Source organism: Anser anser (genome assembly GCF_964211835.1).
Source record: "Anser anser genome assembly, chromosome: 2".
In the NCBI taxonomy this organism is placed as follows: Eukaryota; Metazoa; Chordata; class Aves; order Anseriformes; family Anatidae; genus Anser; species Anser anser.
The window spans coordinates 148783741-148799648 of NC_139721.1; the positions used below are offsets into that span (position 1 = coordinate 148783741).

Sequence of the window (15908 nt, forward strand, 5' to 3'; positions counted from 1 at the left end):
CTAACATGGGAGATTTTTCTGCCAAGAAGATTGTCAGATATCCAACCTTAATCCACTGTTTTGTAATTTCCTACTTGTGCACCTGGTTTTTGTCCCATGTACTGAGCTAAATGTGACTCAGATCCTGCTCTTTTGGTAAGTCCACAAAACATGCCTACCCTATTTCTGCTTGTGATCTTAGCGCTGTACTCATTTCCAGACCAGATTTTTGTAAGAGCATTTGTTAGTGCACTCTCAGTGTATTGGGCTGTGTTGTCTCTGCTTTTTATTATTAGGATAGCACTTGAGGAATAACTCTTTGAACTACGTGCTGTCTTTTCTTGACCCTAAAGAAGTGCTATCCCATAGATCAGACAGATAAAAAGAGGAGGGAAAGATGTAAGTTACAAGTAGAGAAGTGTCTTTATATCCCTCCGGCTTCCTGCTGTTGCAGTGGTTGATTGCAGCCCTGCATGTCCGGTGTGTTCAGAACCTCGTAGCTAAAAGGCGAAGGGAGAGCAAAACTCCTCAGATTTTTCTGTCAGTAGTAAAGTGATTGTTTTTCTTTTCATTCTCCCAAAGTTAGGGAGAACCCTCTTCATCACAACTTCTAGTCATCTGTTTTTACATAGTCTGTCCAGACTCAGTTTGGCCTCTCCCTGCAAAGTTCTCTGGGTTGTCTGTTTTAGGGAGCATTGCAGCCTTCGCAGCTGAGTGCATTTGTGCATTTCCAGCAACAAAGCTAAAACCCACGCTCCTGCTTTCCTGCCTTGCACAATGATGTCCATGCAGGAAAGATTTATCCTACTGCTGCGTTTCTACCCTGTCCCTTCTCCTCATCAGCCCCCTTGGGCAGTGACAGTCTTCTCTAGGTCCATGCAACTCAATAGAGGAACTGACTTCTAGTTCTGTGTGTGTGTATGTATGTATGTATATATATATAATGAAGAATATATATGTATGCATATTTCTAGCTAATTACAGATATTACAATCAAGTCTCCCCAAAATTTCATATAATATAATGGTGTTGCTGTTTTTCATAATGCTTTGATTTGGTTTCATTAGAGAAAAGGTCCCTTGCAGCAGTCAAAAACTAATTTCTTCTTCTGGCTTTGAAAGCAACATATACCAGATGACAGAAAGGTGTTGTGAGCTACTTGGATTTATTTTAACTGAAAGGCAGTAGTAAATAATTACAATTTTCTGCTTTTGTCTTGTTTCTCCATATGTTCCAAGATGCTATAGTTGACTTGTCAAATAGGCTCCAAATGTTGGGTTTATAAATTAGTTGCAAATGAAGTGGCTTCAAACCGCAGTCAGTGTGCTTCATATCTACATGAGTAATCACCGGGGACTGGAGTTGCCAAATGTTAGGTGCCACTTCCAAGCAAAATTTCATATTGTCTGACTGAGTGCCAGAACAGGAATTTTGCTGTGAAACAGGCAATTTTGACGTGATTACTTTCCCTGTTTAATGCCTACGATAGCAGCCTGGTTTGGCAGCTGCAGGAAGCTGACCTCCTCCACTGAACACCTGTTTGCCAAGCCACACCTTGGCACATCATCCCGTGATCAAACTGTTTTCGTCTACTGGATTTAAAATCCACTTGAATTGTATAAACATTCTTAGTGCATTGAGTTCCTGGTTACATTAAATAAAATACTACTAAGCAGTTTTGAGTGAGTTAAGTTATGGTCTATAAAGCAACAGGAATATTTGTGTTACTTTATTCTGTTCTCTTCTTGAGCGCTAAGAAAGTTCAAGAATGGTCATAGCAAAAGGAAATTCAGTTTCCAACTGAAAATAGCAGCAACTAGTTTCCAGGTGGTTTTCTTTCTTTGTTTTAATTTAAGTATGTTTTGTGGCTGGCTGGAACAAAGCGTTAGGTGAACTCGCTTTTAGAGGCATGAGTTGGGTGCTTCTGTCAAAACTGCCTCTGATCTTTGCAGAACTGTTCACTCCTACAACTTGCTGTGCTGTAGAAGTAAAAATCAAGAAAAAGCACAATGCTCAGAGTCAGACCAATTTATTTATATTGCTTTCTTTTATAATCAAACACTTGTACTGTTATTGTTTGTGCCGTACTTTTTATTACACAAGCTATCTTAAGATAGCACTTAAAAGCATTCCACAGTAAATACAAATACTGTTTTCCTTCATCTCATTTTCTAAGTTGGCTTGAGTACTCCTTGGAATGACCTTTCTCTGCAGCTCTGTGTTTTTAAACGCCAGAGTTAACATCCCTACTGATGGAAACCATAGCCTCTCCCAACCGTATGAATGCTTAGAGTTGAGTTATGTGTGGTACATAATGTACATTCGTTTTAAACTTGGCTAAAAACAGTAGGAACATAAAAATGTTAACTCCTGTGTAGTTTAGTAAGTCTCAGCATTTGAATAATCTTTGTATCTCTCTTTAAAAAGGTTTTTAACATTTCTGTGTATTTTTAATGCTAATAAAGTTATTCTTGATATGAGTGACATTTCCCACAAGCAGCTTAAGACAGCCTGTTCACATAGAAATCACCATCTCCTGCCGTTGGGGTTCTTCAGAAATGCAGGTAGACATCATTTGCATGAGCAAAGCAGGGCAAGTATTCTGACAGACCATTCACCACTGGAGGAAAACATATTTGTTATGAGACTTTAGGAAAGAAAAAAATTAAAAGCCGTTCTCTTCCCAAACTCTCCAAATACGCTGACAATTTCTGTAATTTTCTATGAAGTTTTCCATAATTTTTCACCCATGAAGTGCTCTATTGATGCTACTTACAGCAGTGGGTAAGCACAGCTACCTTGGCTAGATTTGCGATGGTTAACCTGTAAAGAAAAGGTTTGGCATACGCTTACTGAAACCTTTGAAAGCAAGTATGGTGGCAAAGCAATGGCAATGTGTTGAGTATTTTAAGATTAACGAAATGAATAAGAGAATTTGGGGAGAAGTTCTTCACCTGCTTTGTTTAATGAAGCACAATTTTGTAGTTCTGTCTATGTATAGAAATCCACAATCAGTTCTTTATTACTTGTACAGCTGTGGCCACTGCAACTGAGGTTTCTTCCTTCTCTCCCGTTACAGGCCATTTCCCGCTTGTGTGAAGATAAATACAAGGACTTCAGGAAATCTGCAAAGAAACGGTCAGTCAGTGCTGACAATCTGACTGTGGTTAGATGGTCGCCTGCTATTATCTCCTAACAGAGGAGACTGGAATATTCCCACGGACGTACTGTTTCATCCATCCAATTTTTTTCGGGGTGGGTTGGGGGGAAAAAAGAAAAAAGACTTTTGATTTTTTTATTTTTGAATCTGTCGAGCTGCCTTTACAGTGCCTCCCCATTGTGTAGCACACGAGCAAAATACCTAGCAGAAGTTGAAATGGAGACGTCAAGTGTTTGGGATAGAAGATGGGCAACAATCTTTTTCTCACTTTCACTAACAGCTTTACCCTTTCTGTGAGGAAACAGGAAATCAGGTGCTTGGAAGAAGAAACAACAAACGAAGTAGAGGCAGACAAATATTTAAGAACTGTGCCATTTTCCAATATGCTGTACTTTTGAAGAGAAATGAACCGTGTAGTCAGATGACTGTGCACTAGAGGAGTGATGTTGGAGAGTTCCATCTTAAAGGTTTCTCTTAATACCTTTCTCAGTTTTTCTTTTTGCATTCCTCATTGCTGCTTCCCAGGATAAATTCTTCCCCTTGCACAGCAGCAAATACCAAGTCTGTATTAACAGTAGCACAAGCCCCTGGATAAATAGTGTTGTTTTTTTTCACTGCACTTTTCTCTGTAAGCTGTCTTATTAGCATTATTCTCCATAATTATTATGCATATGTTATATTTCTTGTATGCCTTTTATTGTATTTCAAAAGAGAGAACTTGACCATAGTGCTGAACCAAAAGCATGTACAGGGATCAGAAGATCGTTCGTAATTTCATGATGTGTTTTATTTATAGTATACTTGGGTGCGTGTGCCTTCCTGAGTTCTTGGAATCATTTCTTTTTCCTTAATGTAAAGATACAGTTATTAATGTATTCAGACGATGATGATGATAAGACTTGGGCCAAATCTCTGAAATTTGCAACAGATCTTGTGATCCTTTTTGCAGATTTTCATAGCATTAGAAGTTTAGCAGAATTCATTTTGAGAAAGCTTTTTTTTTTTTTTGTATGGCCTGACTAGTTCATTCCTTCACCTCCAGGTCCATTGTTGCAAGCAATATTCTCAATTTTTATATGTTTACTTTAAATCAAAGTGAGTCTGTTTGTATAAAATAAAAAATAATTTAAAAAAATGTTCCAGTGAGAAGGCCTGTAGAGAGCAGAAGGAAAATCTTAAGGTATTTGTCACAAGTAGATTTTATTTTGAAGCTAAAATACAAACCCTCATTATTTTTTTTTTTTTAGTGTAGGTGCTTTTAGAAATTAAAAATAGCCAAACTGTGAACATAATTCTCAACTCTGATTATTAAGCTCTTCTGTTGCTGTTACTAGTTCCCTCCTACTGTGGCTGTTGCCCCCTTGGGACTTGTAAGAACCTTTTATAGAAAATAATTTGTCAATATAAGCATATTCGCTTTATAGTGCCCCAGGGTGATGTTTTCCCTTTTTTTGCACAGTTCAGAAAGATACGGTTGAAAACTCTCAGTTCTCTGAAATCCTTTCTTTGCGACTACCACTGAAATGAGTGGCAACAGACGTCCCTGATTTATGCACTACTGTGGTAAACCATAAAGATTCCATATTTGTTTTATTAAGCCCTATGGGCTTGTAGCAAACCGAGGGGCCCAGAGATGCACACTTCCCTTCAGTGCAATGGGAATCAGATGCCTCCAGATGGAGGGGCGCTGACAGGATCGAAGTAGTAATACCAAACAGTTTTGTGTTAACTTTCCAATGTGATTTGTGTAGTTTGAGACATGAAGGTTTTGTCCGTAAATTCTCCTGATGTCCTTTGGGCCTTTCAAATATCTAATTCTCATCATTGTTGTGCCAATGCATCAGAACTGTGAGCATCCAAGTCCATTTTCCCCTTGAACGTGGAATGTAAGGAAAGTCTTTATAACAATACGAATGCAAATCAGAGTATTTGAAACCTCTTTACAGATAATATCAAAAGTAACATTTTCAACGCATTTGAAATTCATCCTTTATAAGCATAAATTTAGGCTTTAAAATATGTAAAATATTTTGATTTATCAACACTTTGCTAAACTATTTTCCATTAACTTGATATCAGGAATATTGGTTTTATCCATTTCTGGGTGATAGAGATACGAACTTTGGATTATGTAAAGATCTCAATGCATCTACTATAATTTTTGTGAAGTTTATTAAACTACTTTAAAGATTGTATAGTCTATTTATTGTATGTATGTACATACAGTCTGATACTTTAAAAAGTGGATTCCGTAAAACCTGGCTCAGTCTTGTTTAGACTATTGAATATCGTTTTAGCCTTGTGCACTGGACTCTACCTCTGTATAGGAGAATTTTCCATATTCTTAATTAGTACTGATTCTGTGATTAACTTGGTTATGTTTCTTGCACTAAGAATTAAAAAGAAAAAAAATCTGCTGTAAGTGTGGATTTTTTCTTTAGTTCAAGTTCTGTTGTATGAATCCTCTACATTTAAATGGAGATTTCTTTCCCTCATGGTTATAAAATAATTCTTTGTTTTTTCTTCTGGTTTGTTCCAAGTTTGCCAAAAAAAAAATTATATATATATATATATATATATATATACGTAGTACCTGACAGTAAATCTGAATAAGTGTCGTTTGTTTGCAAGGTACTCTATACCATGTAATTAAAAATGAATTATTATTTAGGATTTTTGCACTTAGTGTAGGGTTTTTTTAAGCGTTACTGTATGGAAAATGCCATTGCAAGATTAGAGAACCACCCAGGGTGTGAGAACAAGAGGAGAACCAATTGCATTTTCATTAACAGCACAAATAAATTGTGGTGTTCATTTCAGAACCTGAAACGAACTTTGCTGTAAATGTTTTCTGGATTAAGGTTTTCATTGCTTTGGTCACCGGCTCAAAAACAAAAAGGTGTAATAAACCTGTCCCTTCAAGCATCATTGTCTTAATGAATTGTTTTTTCTATGTTGAGCCAGTGGGCCATTGGTTTTGTTGCTTATGTATTGATAATTGGATAAACATTTGAAAAATGTGTCTTGTAAGGGTTTTTATTCATGCATCCCTCTGTAGACCTAAGATTTTCCCCTAATTCCTCTTTCCATTTGTAGACTTATTTATATTTCAATTTATGTTTATATATATTTTTTTTTGGTCAGCTGTTTACATCCTTTTTACGGACAGTGTTCTTGGGGACTGTGAGAGCATTGGAGTCGTGTGCTAAAGTGTAGAAAGAAAAATGTCAAAAAGCCTTTTCCCCCTTCCACAAATCCTATCCATCTTTTTGAAAGATACACTTTTTCACTTGCTAAAAACATGCAAAATCCTGTCTGATAACAGGGTGATGGGGTCTTTTTCAATAACTGTGTTTTTTTATTTACTTTTTAGCCTTTTTTTTTGATGGGGGGGCGGGTCAGCATATGTAGCTTCATTTACCTTCGCTTATTTAGCTTAGTTTATCATGTAAACTAAACAGACGATGGAAGAACTGTTTATGTATTTATGGAGTCTTAGTCCAGACTTTGTTTTTTAACGCCTCTTTCTCTATTTCCCAGCTTTGTTAATGCCAGAAGCCTTAGATACAAACTAAAGATTAGAAGTAGCAAAAGCCTCATCAGAAAAGGGTGATAGTAGATTGGTGGCAGATGACAAAGTGACATCTGGTAGTGCTGGCTGTGTATAAAAATAGCAGGATGTGGGAGGGGATAGAAGAATTGAAATGACAGAACAGAAGCAAAAAAACAAACAAACAAACAAAAAACCCAAAGCCTTAACAGCTGAAGCAACAAATTATTTACAGCCATCCTTTGTTGGTAACGAGCATTTCATTTTCCAGTGGCATGTTTAAACTGCTAATTGAAATGCTGTGCATCCACCGCAGGCTCATATACTGCTCTGCTTCTGTGGGGAATTTATGAAGAATTTACTTGACCTAGCTTTTAGCACTTCCTCACTACTGTTGCAAACACACTTCTATAAGCTGAGTTTTATTTTTTTCATAGCTTGAATAAGTTGTTGAAAACACCGACCTACCTCTGCAGTGGAGTGTCTACTTAGTGTCTCTGACATTTGAGATGTTTTCAGAACCTGTAAACACAAGCATATCTGTGTGCATGTGACCTAGATCTTGGTGGAAAATGTTAGTATCAAAGTGTGCACTAAGTATCCTTCTGCTGTTTTTTTTTTTTTTTCTCTTCGCCAACTGAACTGAGGAAACCACAGAAGCGATGAGAGGTAGAGTTGCAGTAGACTACTACAGGTAATGATAGAAGATACATTGCAACCACTGGTAGGAGAAGATGCTTTAGAAAAGGAAGCGAGGTTAAGAAGAAAAGCTGCTGATGATAATGGTAGTTTTATAGTGTATGCTTTTCTGAGCCCTGTTTTTAAGAATCTTGAAGAAGTGAGTGGTGAATCCCAGAAGCACAGTTTGAAAATGACTGAATGTGTTAGCCAAGAAAAAAACGCTTGGATTTACTTCCGTGGTCTGGGCTTAGGTCATCGGGCACTCCCATTAAAAACAAGAAGTGGCCAGGAGGCACAGTCAAGAAAGGCAGGTGACAGCAGCACGAATAGGCTCTTGTATTCTTTTTAGATTGGTTGGTCTGATAAAATTTGATGCCTAGATAAAAGGAGAGTGGCTTTTTTGTGCCTCTTACAGCATGTGTAATGTGTTTCAGCATTATCGGGGCAACTTTAAACTGGTATTAGCTGAAGACACTCGTTGAAGATACGTTAAGGAAGCTGCTTGGTCTTCTGATAGGTGACAGTGTCCCGTATGAGTTGTCCAGAATCTTTACAGACTTTGTAAAGCTCACTCAAGGCTCTGGGCAGTATCTTTTGTGAAGATGTCAATGGTCTCCACAGTTTGAGAGCAGAACATAACAACAAAATGTCAGAAATTGTGTTTGTCCAACTTCCTGGCTTACTCAATGTAGCTATGTAATCTAGTTCATGAACATTTTTTCTCTTGTGTCTCTGGCACTTAGATCGGGGTGCTGCAGTAACTACTGCAACAAAGCTTTGTAGCTGGAAGGCCCAGCGCTGCTGCCCCCTCGGGACTCGCAGCGAAACACCTTCTGAGGACGTGACACTGAGTGCTCCACTAAACGGGGCACTGGAATGAGACACCTTTGTGTGAGAGATTCTGCAGCACATTTGGAGTCTAAAGCTAATTCTTCTCTATCTGTATGTTTTCTTGCTTCATTGCCTCCTGGTTTTCATGCCCCTTTATTTTAAACATTAGTACAAATTATTCTCCATGGAAACAGTATCTTGGGAACTGGCAGATGTGATGCACTTGCTGCCTTATATTTAAACAATACAGATGATCCTGTGACCAATAATTCTGTTTCATGTCTTTCAAGCAAACTAGGCATTCTTCTGTGGAAACAGGAGAGGTCAAAAAGATGGAGATTGGAGTGCCAGAAGTGTTAGAAGGCAGAATCAGGTGTGGGCAGTTTTAAAACAATCTAAGAAATACAGATGGGCAAATTTGTTTGTATCTTCTACAGTGCTGATACCAAAAGGTAATGATACTTTGAGTAATGTGATAAATTTCTCAGGCACGTTGTTCAAGGGGTAAAATTGTCTCCCTTAAAATGCATAGGATATACGGATTCTATTTCCAAAATCCCAGGAGGAGGAAGACCATGTTAGACTAAGCAAAACGTCACAGAAGCAACATGTAAAATATCTACACCTAATAATCTTGAATATCTTGCATCAGAATTGCAGCATTACCTTGGTGTTGGTGCTGGTGTGCAATCTGCCACTGTTAGAAAGGTGTTGGTAGTCACCTTGCCTGGGATATTGCATCCTGAACCTTTTGAAGCCTTAAAGTAAAGGTAATCCTGTGGATACTTTGTCATGTACTAGAATATAATCAAGAATGTTTGGAGCTAGACTTTAAAAAACAATGCCGAGTAGTTCCTGTTAAGAGCAAAAGTTGCTGTGGATAATTTGGCAGTGCTGTGGGGTATCATCACTATAAGCATTGTGTAAAGGGAGGGGTAAAGAGAGTGTCCTGTTTGCAGCACTGCTCAATACTTGACAATGACACTTCTGAAATCATGGGGTGGGAGGGTAAGGAGAATTACACAGTCTCTCCCTGGCCCCCTCCCCAGTCCATTTTTTTATAGTTACAGTAATTCAGCATTAGCATTATCGTACTTGTGAACAGAGATGGGAAATTATGTTCCAACTTCTTATGTAGGCACTGTGCACAAAAGTGAAAATGATTTAAAAATCTAAGTCACCACTGGCATTCATAACTTAAATATTTAACTTATGACTGCCAATGAGCATGCACCTTATATTTTACCACAGGAACGCCTCCACAGTTTGCTTGTATACTTTAGTGGTGCTTTACAGGGTACAGATTTTAAATCTGTCCTCAAATAAACTAGAGGAATGATTTATGTATCCTAGGAAAATGGTTGGTTATATCCTCAAGATTTTGGAAAACTATCTGGTAGATGTCTTCCAGATCTCCTTGTATTTAATGCTTTGGATCAATGATTTTCTTCAGCTGAACAGAAGTAAGTGCTTCAAAGTTTAAAGCAGTGGTGTTGATTTTTTTTGACTTCATGCAGAGAAATGAGGCTGGTGGGTCTGGCACCCTGACACTGAGCCAGAATGCTGGAGTCAGCAAACTTGTCATCCTGCTTCTTCTGCATCTCCATTTACTGGGGAATCCACTGCTGAATCCCAGTGACAATGTGTGCAGTGTTTCTGACCTGTGAGAAAGCTAGACTATGAAATCATAGCTTTTCTTTGGTGGCCTGTCACTGCAGTACACCAGAAGGGCTTGTGCTCTGCTCAGCTCCGCTGGCAGGTGTCCGACAGAGGTGGTTCTGCTCCTCCAAGCACGCAGACGGCCAGTGTGCACCGGCCAGGTCTGCATACTTGGATCTCTGGTCCCAGCTGCAACAGCTTAACTTCTGCACAGGAATTTCCTTAGGAAAAAGAAACCAGTGCAAAAAAATCATTCGCAAATCTCCTGTGAAATACATGGATTCCAAACCACCATCTAATTTTCCCATTTCATTTTTTTTTTTAATTTCAGACATAAGCTGAATTCAGTGTGTGTGTGTGAGCATCTATTTTTGATATTAATTGCATTAGAGAAGGAATTTGTATAGCAGTTGTTAATATAAAAAGCAGTATTTTAAATGTCATTTGAACCTGTTGTTTGCTTCCCTGAAGAACGCACTTGTCTGGACTCTTCAGCTTACTAAAAATAGGTAAACCCAGTGATACAAGAGCCTGTTTTTTGGATCTGTCCCCTTCGTGTTGTAACACAATCAGTACATTTTTACAAATTACAGTATACACTGTAAGCTTCAGAGGACTTGGGGGTGGGAGGGGCAGAAAATTGGAATTTTATTTTTTTCGGTAGACTATGTTATCAGCGTTTTCTCTTCATAAACTGTGCTTAAAAACAGTTTGTTTGCACTGCGGAACATGCTGTATTCTCCCAAATGCAGCCCTTTGGGATTCACACAGCCCCCTACAGCCCCATCAGCCCTTTCTAAGCCTCGCGGTGCCCTCGTGGAGAAGCCAGGCTGAAGCATGGCACGAGGGCGAGCAGGGCAGGGGGAAGCCCATGTGCTCCGCTCCAGCACCTGGGCCGTGGCAGCCGATGGGGAGGCCGACCTGTCCACGACCAGCACACCAAAAATCCCTCCCAGCTCCCTCTCTTGGGTGTTGAAAAGATCCCGTTCTGCAGATCTGCCCTGTTTGTGTTAGTACATGAAACGCTTAGATGAAATGGCTTCGTTAGGCAGCCCCAGTGAGCCTCAGGCCTAGCCTGGATTTGTGGCTGTTTCTCTGTCGCGGTGCAGAGGCCCCGCCGTGCTCTGCTCGGTGTGGGGCGGGTTCTTGAGGTACTTGGAGCCTTCGGGTGAGGGTCACGGTGGTCTCACACAGACCTGAGCTGCTCTCCTGCTCCTGCAGCTGCTCTCCGTGGTGGCGGCAATGCTCGTCTTACTGCCAGATCGCAGAGATCGCTGTTAACTTTGAATTCAGAGATTACACTGGGAATTATGAAACCTTTCTTTCACATTTTGGATCAAAACACACTGGCTAGCAACCCCGCTTTCTTCAGCTTATTCATCCATGTGTACTTGGACGGCGCTTTCAGTGGTTTTGTGCCTTAAACCAGCGGCAGCGCGGGGCCTGCGGTGTCCTGTAGGTACAGCCGTGCCACCACCCCCTGCCCAGGTGCCTGAAGCACAGGGGCTGTGCGAAGCCGGGGCTGTTGCAAACTCGTGGTTACTTCTCCAACATTAGAGGAGTTGAAACCTCTAAATCTGGGGGATGTGTCAGATAATCACTGAAAGCAGGAAGAGTAAGAGGGGCAAGTTGCTTGAAGTGAAAATTACCGTTCCCTGCTTCTGGCAATTCAGGACGGGAGTTCCTGCAGATCACTCTTCCAACAGAAAACACAAAATAGGAGTTTAGGGGGCTTCTGCCACAAAACTCTAAAGAGGGCAAAGTCCACGTGCAGGTACCCGTAGCATTTAACAGCAAATTAAAAAAATATATATATATATAAGTCCCCCCAACTGCCTTCAGCGTGTAGAAACAGTGAGTGCCTTGCTGCAGGGGAATGCAGCTTACATGTGGCCTGAAGGACTCAGGCTGATTTTCAAATAAAAGGTACTGTAACCTTTTGAAGCTTTATATTTTTGAGGTTAAATGAGCTTGCTCAGTGAAGTAAAGGTTAATTGTCTAGATACAAAGAACTGTGACATAACTTCATTTGTCATGTGCATAAGAGAATACAGTTATATTCAGGAATGCAGGCGTTTGGTAATTTGTAAGACTGGTTTCCCAGAAATTAAAACATCACGGACAAGTTGAGTGGTTGAAGTACTTGACTGCTCTTTCAGATATTTCATGGTCCTTTTTGGATGCCCTAAACAGTTTTTTCCCATGATGGGAACTGAAGGCAGCAAAAAGAGAAAACAGCAAAATGTAACAGATTGGGGAAAAAATGGGGGGGACTGAAATAGTATGAGCAGTTATGAGGCACAACGCAGTTCATGAGGGAATATGTTCACGAATATCTATGGTCAGTTAAAAGAACTAATGCAATCTTTAAACATGTCAGAAACACAGTAATTTGTAGCAATTTTGTAGATCCAGTATTAGGCTGAAAAGGCAAAGTGTCTGTCACAGAGCAGGCAGAAGGATGCAGTTAATAGTTCTGTTTTGTCTGTGTTCCTGCCTTGCTGTAATGTTGAAATTTCAGTTCTGTTACCAGTTCCAAAAGAATTTTCACTGGAAGCTGTTTCATATCTTCAAGTGGGCAAAATCACTTTACCCAGCCAAACGGAAACGTTTTGCAGAGGCAAAACCTTGGTTCAGTGGTGACGCTTCCACTTGGTTCAGCGGAGACGCTTCTCAGGCCTGGCAGGCAACAGGGCATAAGCAGAGTGTCTGGGGACACAAGCCTGCATTTGTGCAGGGCACAGCTAATGGAAGTACACTGCAAGCGGTGGGTGAGTAATGGCAGTGTAATTAGTAGTGCCTGCTGCTTCATGGAAAATAGGCTATCAAACTAGCATTTAAAAAACAACACAAAATGCATTATTAATGTGGATGCTAGAGAAACACTCCTTTACACACCTTTATGGGCAAGGCTACTGATGTACTCTGTTAAATGATATAATTTTTGTTTGCAATATACTTTTAAAAAATGCTACAGCCTAGGCCATGTCTCCAGAAGCTGTAATGTTTCTTGGTCTCATCCTGTAGCATGGTCTGTATAGGACATGAGGAATCCCTCACTTTTCTGCTCAGCCCTCCAACAACCAGTTAATGGGAGATTTCTGCAGCAAGCTTTGCTTGTTATAGCTTTGATAGCTAAAAGCTAAATAGCTGCTAGCAGTAAAAGTGGCTGCTACCAGCGCGAAGCCACCAGTCACACGTATCCCCAGATCAGGCTGGTGCCACAGCAGGCTGGATGCAAGAAGGGGACGGGCTGAATTTCATCTCCCCCGCCTAAATGGGACCTGAGGCAGGACTCTCATCAGCCCTCCTATCCACTCACGGCGCAGTGTCCCTCACTGCCAAAAATCTCCTCATTGCTGCGGTCTGTTTTGGGAATGGGCATCCTGCCAAGAAATCCACTCTTGGTGATTCTTTCCTGTTGTCTTTTGCTCTCTAAAATGGCAGAATAAATAATTTAGGATTCATGTTGCCCTTTTGGGGTTATGGTAAGGGTTTAAATGCTAATCAGATATTGAATTCCTATTAATTTTATCAAGAACCAAGCCATCACACTGAGGGATATGATGTTTTTCTCTTTAAAGGAGAAAATCCTGGTTGATATAATGCATTAAGTATGAATGCTATCCCAGTTTAACAGGGGAATTCCTCGTGTCCTGCCCAGAGTGTTCAGAGCTCATTAGCAATGATTATTAACAAGGCTCTTTGGGAGAAAACAAAACAGAAACCATGGAAACAGCAGGCAGCTAGCAAGGTAGGTGTTTATTGTAAAGCATAGGTTCGGGGAGGACAAATTCACATCCTGAACTGATCTCTCTTTTTTTTTTTTTTTCCCCAATATTGTGGTGGTTAGCCTAGATACGATTTGTTTAAAATACTTTCTGCAAGGCCACATTGAACTTTAATAAGCAGACTATTAGCTGGTCACAGATTAAGGTCAAAAGAAGACAGAGAAAAATCAAGATCAGGTTCAAAAACTCCTTTATGCATTGCCCTTGAAATGCTTTCCTATGGCTAGATGTACATAGCTAATGTGAATGTCCTGACAGTGATTCAAGAAATCTATTATTTTCCAAATAAGATGTGAATAACAACTAAGAGAAATATTAGAATTTTCCTTCATGATTTTTAAAGCACATCTGGAGATCAAAGGCTCTCACTGTGAAACAATGTGATAAATGTACACGTTCTTTTTAGTCAGAAAACCTCTTTTGGAGTAGGCTTTTATTATGTGCCAGATACAACTTTTTGGTGATTTAAAGTCATATTTTTAAGATGTAGATAAAATTTAAAAGAATGTACTTTTTGACATCAGCACAGGAATTAATTTAATTTGGAAAAGGCATTTCTTCACATGCAATCAGAAATCCCCACTCAGTACGGCCTGAGATTTAAATTCTGAGATTTTAAATCCCGAGATTTAAATTGTATGTGAATCAGAGGTAAAAAACATCACCTCTGTCTTTCCAGCTCCCCTCTTTCATTTTTGTGCTTGTGTAGGCTTTTTTCCTATGGTGTCTGATGCTTGGTTTCTGTGCCTGGTTTCAGTGACCAAGTACTTACATTCATCAGTCCATAGTGAAAGAAAAAGCAGTTTAAGTGTTCAATAATGCAGACAACAGTATGGGTTTTGTTTCTTAAAATGATCGGCCATGAAATACAAGAAGGTGTAAAGAGCTCCTATTTTAATTCCACAGTGGCTGCCTGTATGTTAAATCTGATATGACGGATTTATTTACTGATATCCAGAACCTACACAATAGCTCCTTCTGCTGTGCCTGTTGAAAACCATGATCTATTTGCTCTCTGCAATGTTCATACTGAGAAGGGATACTATGTAAGTACTTAAATTAAAAGTATACCCAGCCAAAGATATTTTTGCCATTATTTACTTATTATGAACCCTCTTTCCCAATTACTTATGGCATTTTTCTTACTTTATTTCCACAATATCAGTGCACCATACTTAAAAATAGTACAAACAACTTTATTTGCAAACAACGTCAAAGCTAGGCAACACAAATAACAGGAGTAAGTAACTATCTGGTATCTTCAGCTGTACTGATGCCACTGCTGTTAGGAGGTCTGTGTGTGTGTGCTGGGGGCTTGGTCCTTCTCGGAGAGACACCTTCCAGGGCAGAGGTTTCCCTCTCCCATTGACTACCCGCTTGGGGCTGCACTTCTGCTGTCACCTGAAGGCCTCTCCCACAGCTTCTCAGCACCTCCACTGTTCATGGTTACTGTTCCTCATCTTTTGTTGGAAGAGCAAAGGGTTGGTTTCTGCTCAGTGATCTCTTTGCCAGTGGGAGTTCAGAGTGTGAAGCTGCTTTGTGCGAACTGTTTCTTCTGCTGTGACCATCACTAGGCTAGTACAGAGGAGGAGTAGGTAGTAACTTTTTTTTTTAAATTAACAAAATTTTCATCACACTATTATCAAGGTGCAGCAAAGCATTATCTGAGGGCCCACCCAATCTGAAATGTCCTTTCTTCTGCTTTTTGTCTGCCTTAGCACTGATAGGTTTGGAGCTGCCTGAGCAAAGAACTCAGCCTCTGATTAAAGTCAGTTGTTGGGTACCGATGCCATCACCAGATTCAGCATAAAACTTGGGATCCCAAGGCTTTCCAAACCTTCAGATATGCATTTACTCTGCACAGAAATGTAAGTATAAAACTTGGTGTCAAGTGTTACATGCAAAATTTAAAAAAAAAAAGAAAAAAAGAAAAATAGCTGGAACTTCTCATACATTAGATTTTTTGTGTGTTACAGCACAGCAAATTTCAGTAATGACATGTACTGGTGTAGTTACTTATTTCAGTAGGAGTTTAGCAGATATTAATAATATGCTTTTGGAAATCCCTTGGACTCACTTTGAACTTATACTACTTCATAAAATTAAATACTTTTGAAGAAATTGGCCCTGAGCTTCTGAATGAGAATATACTTCCCATTACTTAATTTCCCTTCAGATCAGTCTTGAAATGTTTAAAGTTAAGTTCTTGGCTGAATAGCGTTGACTTTGCTGAACCAAAGCCTGAAGGAGAGCTGTT

General features: G+C 39.7%; 2 protein-coding genes across 4 annotated transcripts in view; both read left to right on the forward strand.

Moving 5' to 3' along the window:
* Positions 1 to 5332, forward strand: part of CCNY (cyclin Y) — a 126428-nt gene extending 121096 nt beyond the window's left edge. For all 3 annotated transcript variants that reach the window (XM_083827359.1, XM_083827361.1, XM_083827360.1), the window contains one exon: positions 3059 to 5332. In XM_083827359.1, the coding sequence (XP_083683485.1) occupies positions 3059 to 3175 (117 nt within the window). In that variant the 3' untranslated portion in view covers positions 3176 to 5332. The remainder of the gene's footprint in view (positions 1 to 3058) is intronic.
* A 964-nt stretch (positions 5333 to 6296) lies between these two features.
* The window catches only part of GJD4 (gap junction protein delta 4), a 365179-nt gene continuing 355567 nt past the window's right edge, over positions 6297 to 15908 (forward strand). The window contains exon 1 of the mRNA XM_083827358.1: positions 6297 to 15519. The gene's annotated coding sequence lies outside the window, so the exon portion shown is untranslated. The remainder of the gene's footprint in view (positions 15520 to 15908) is intronic.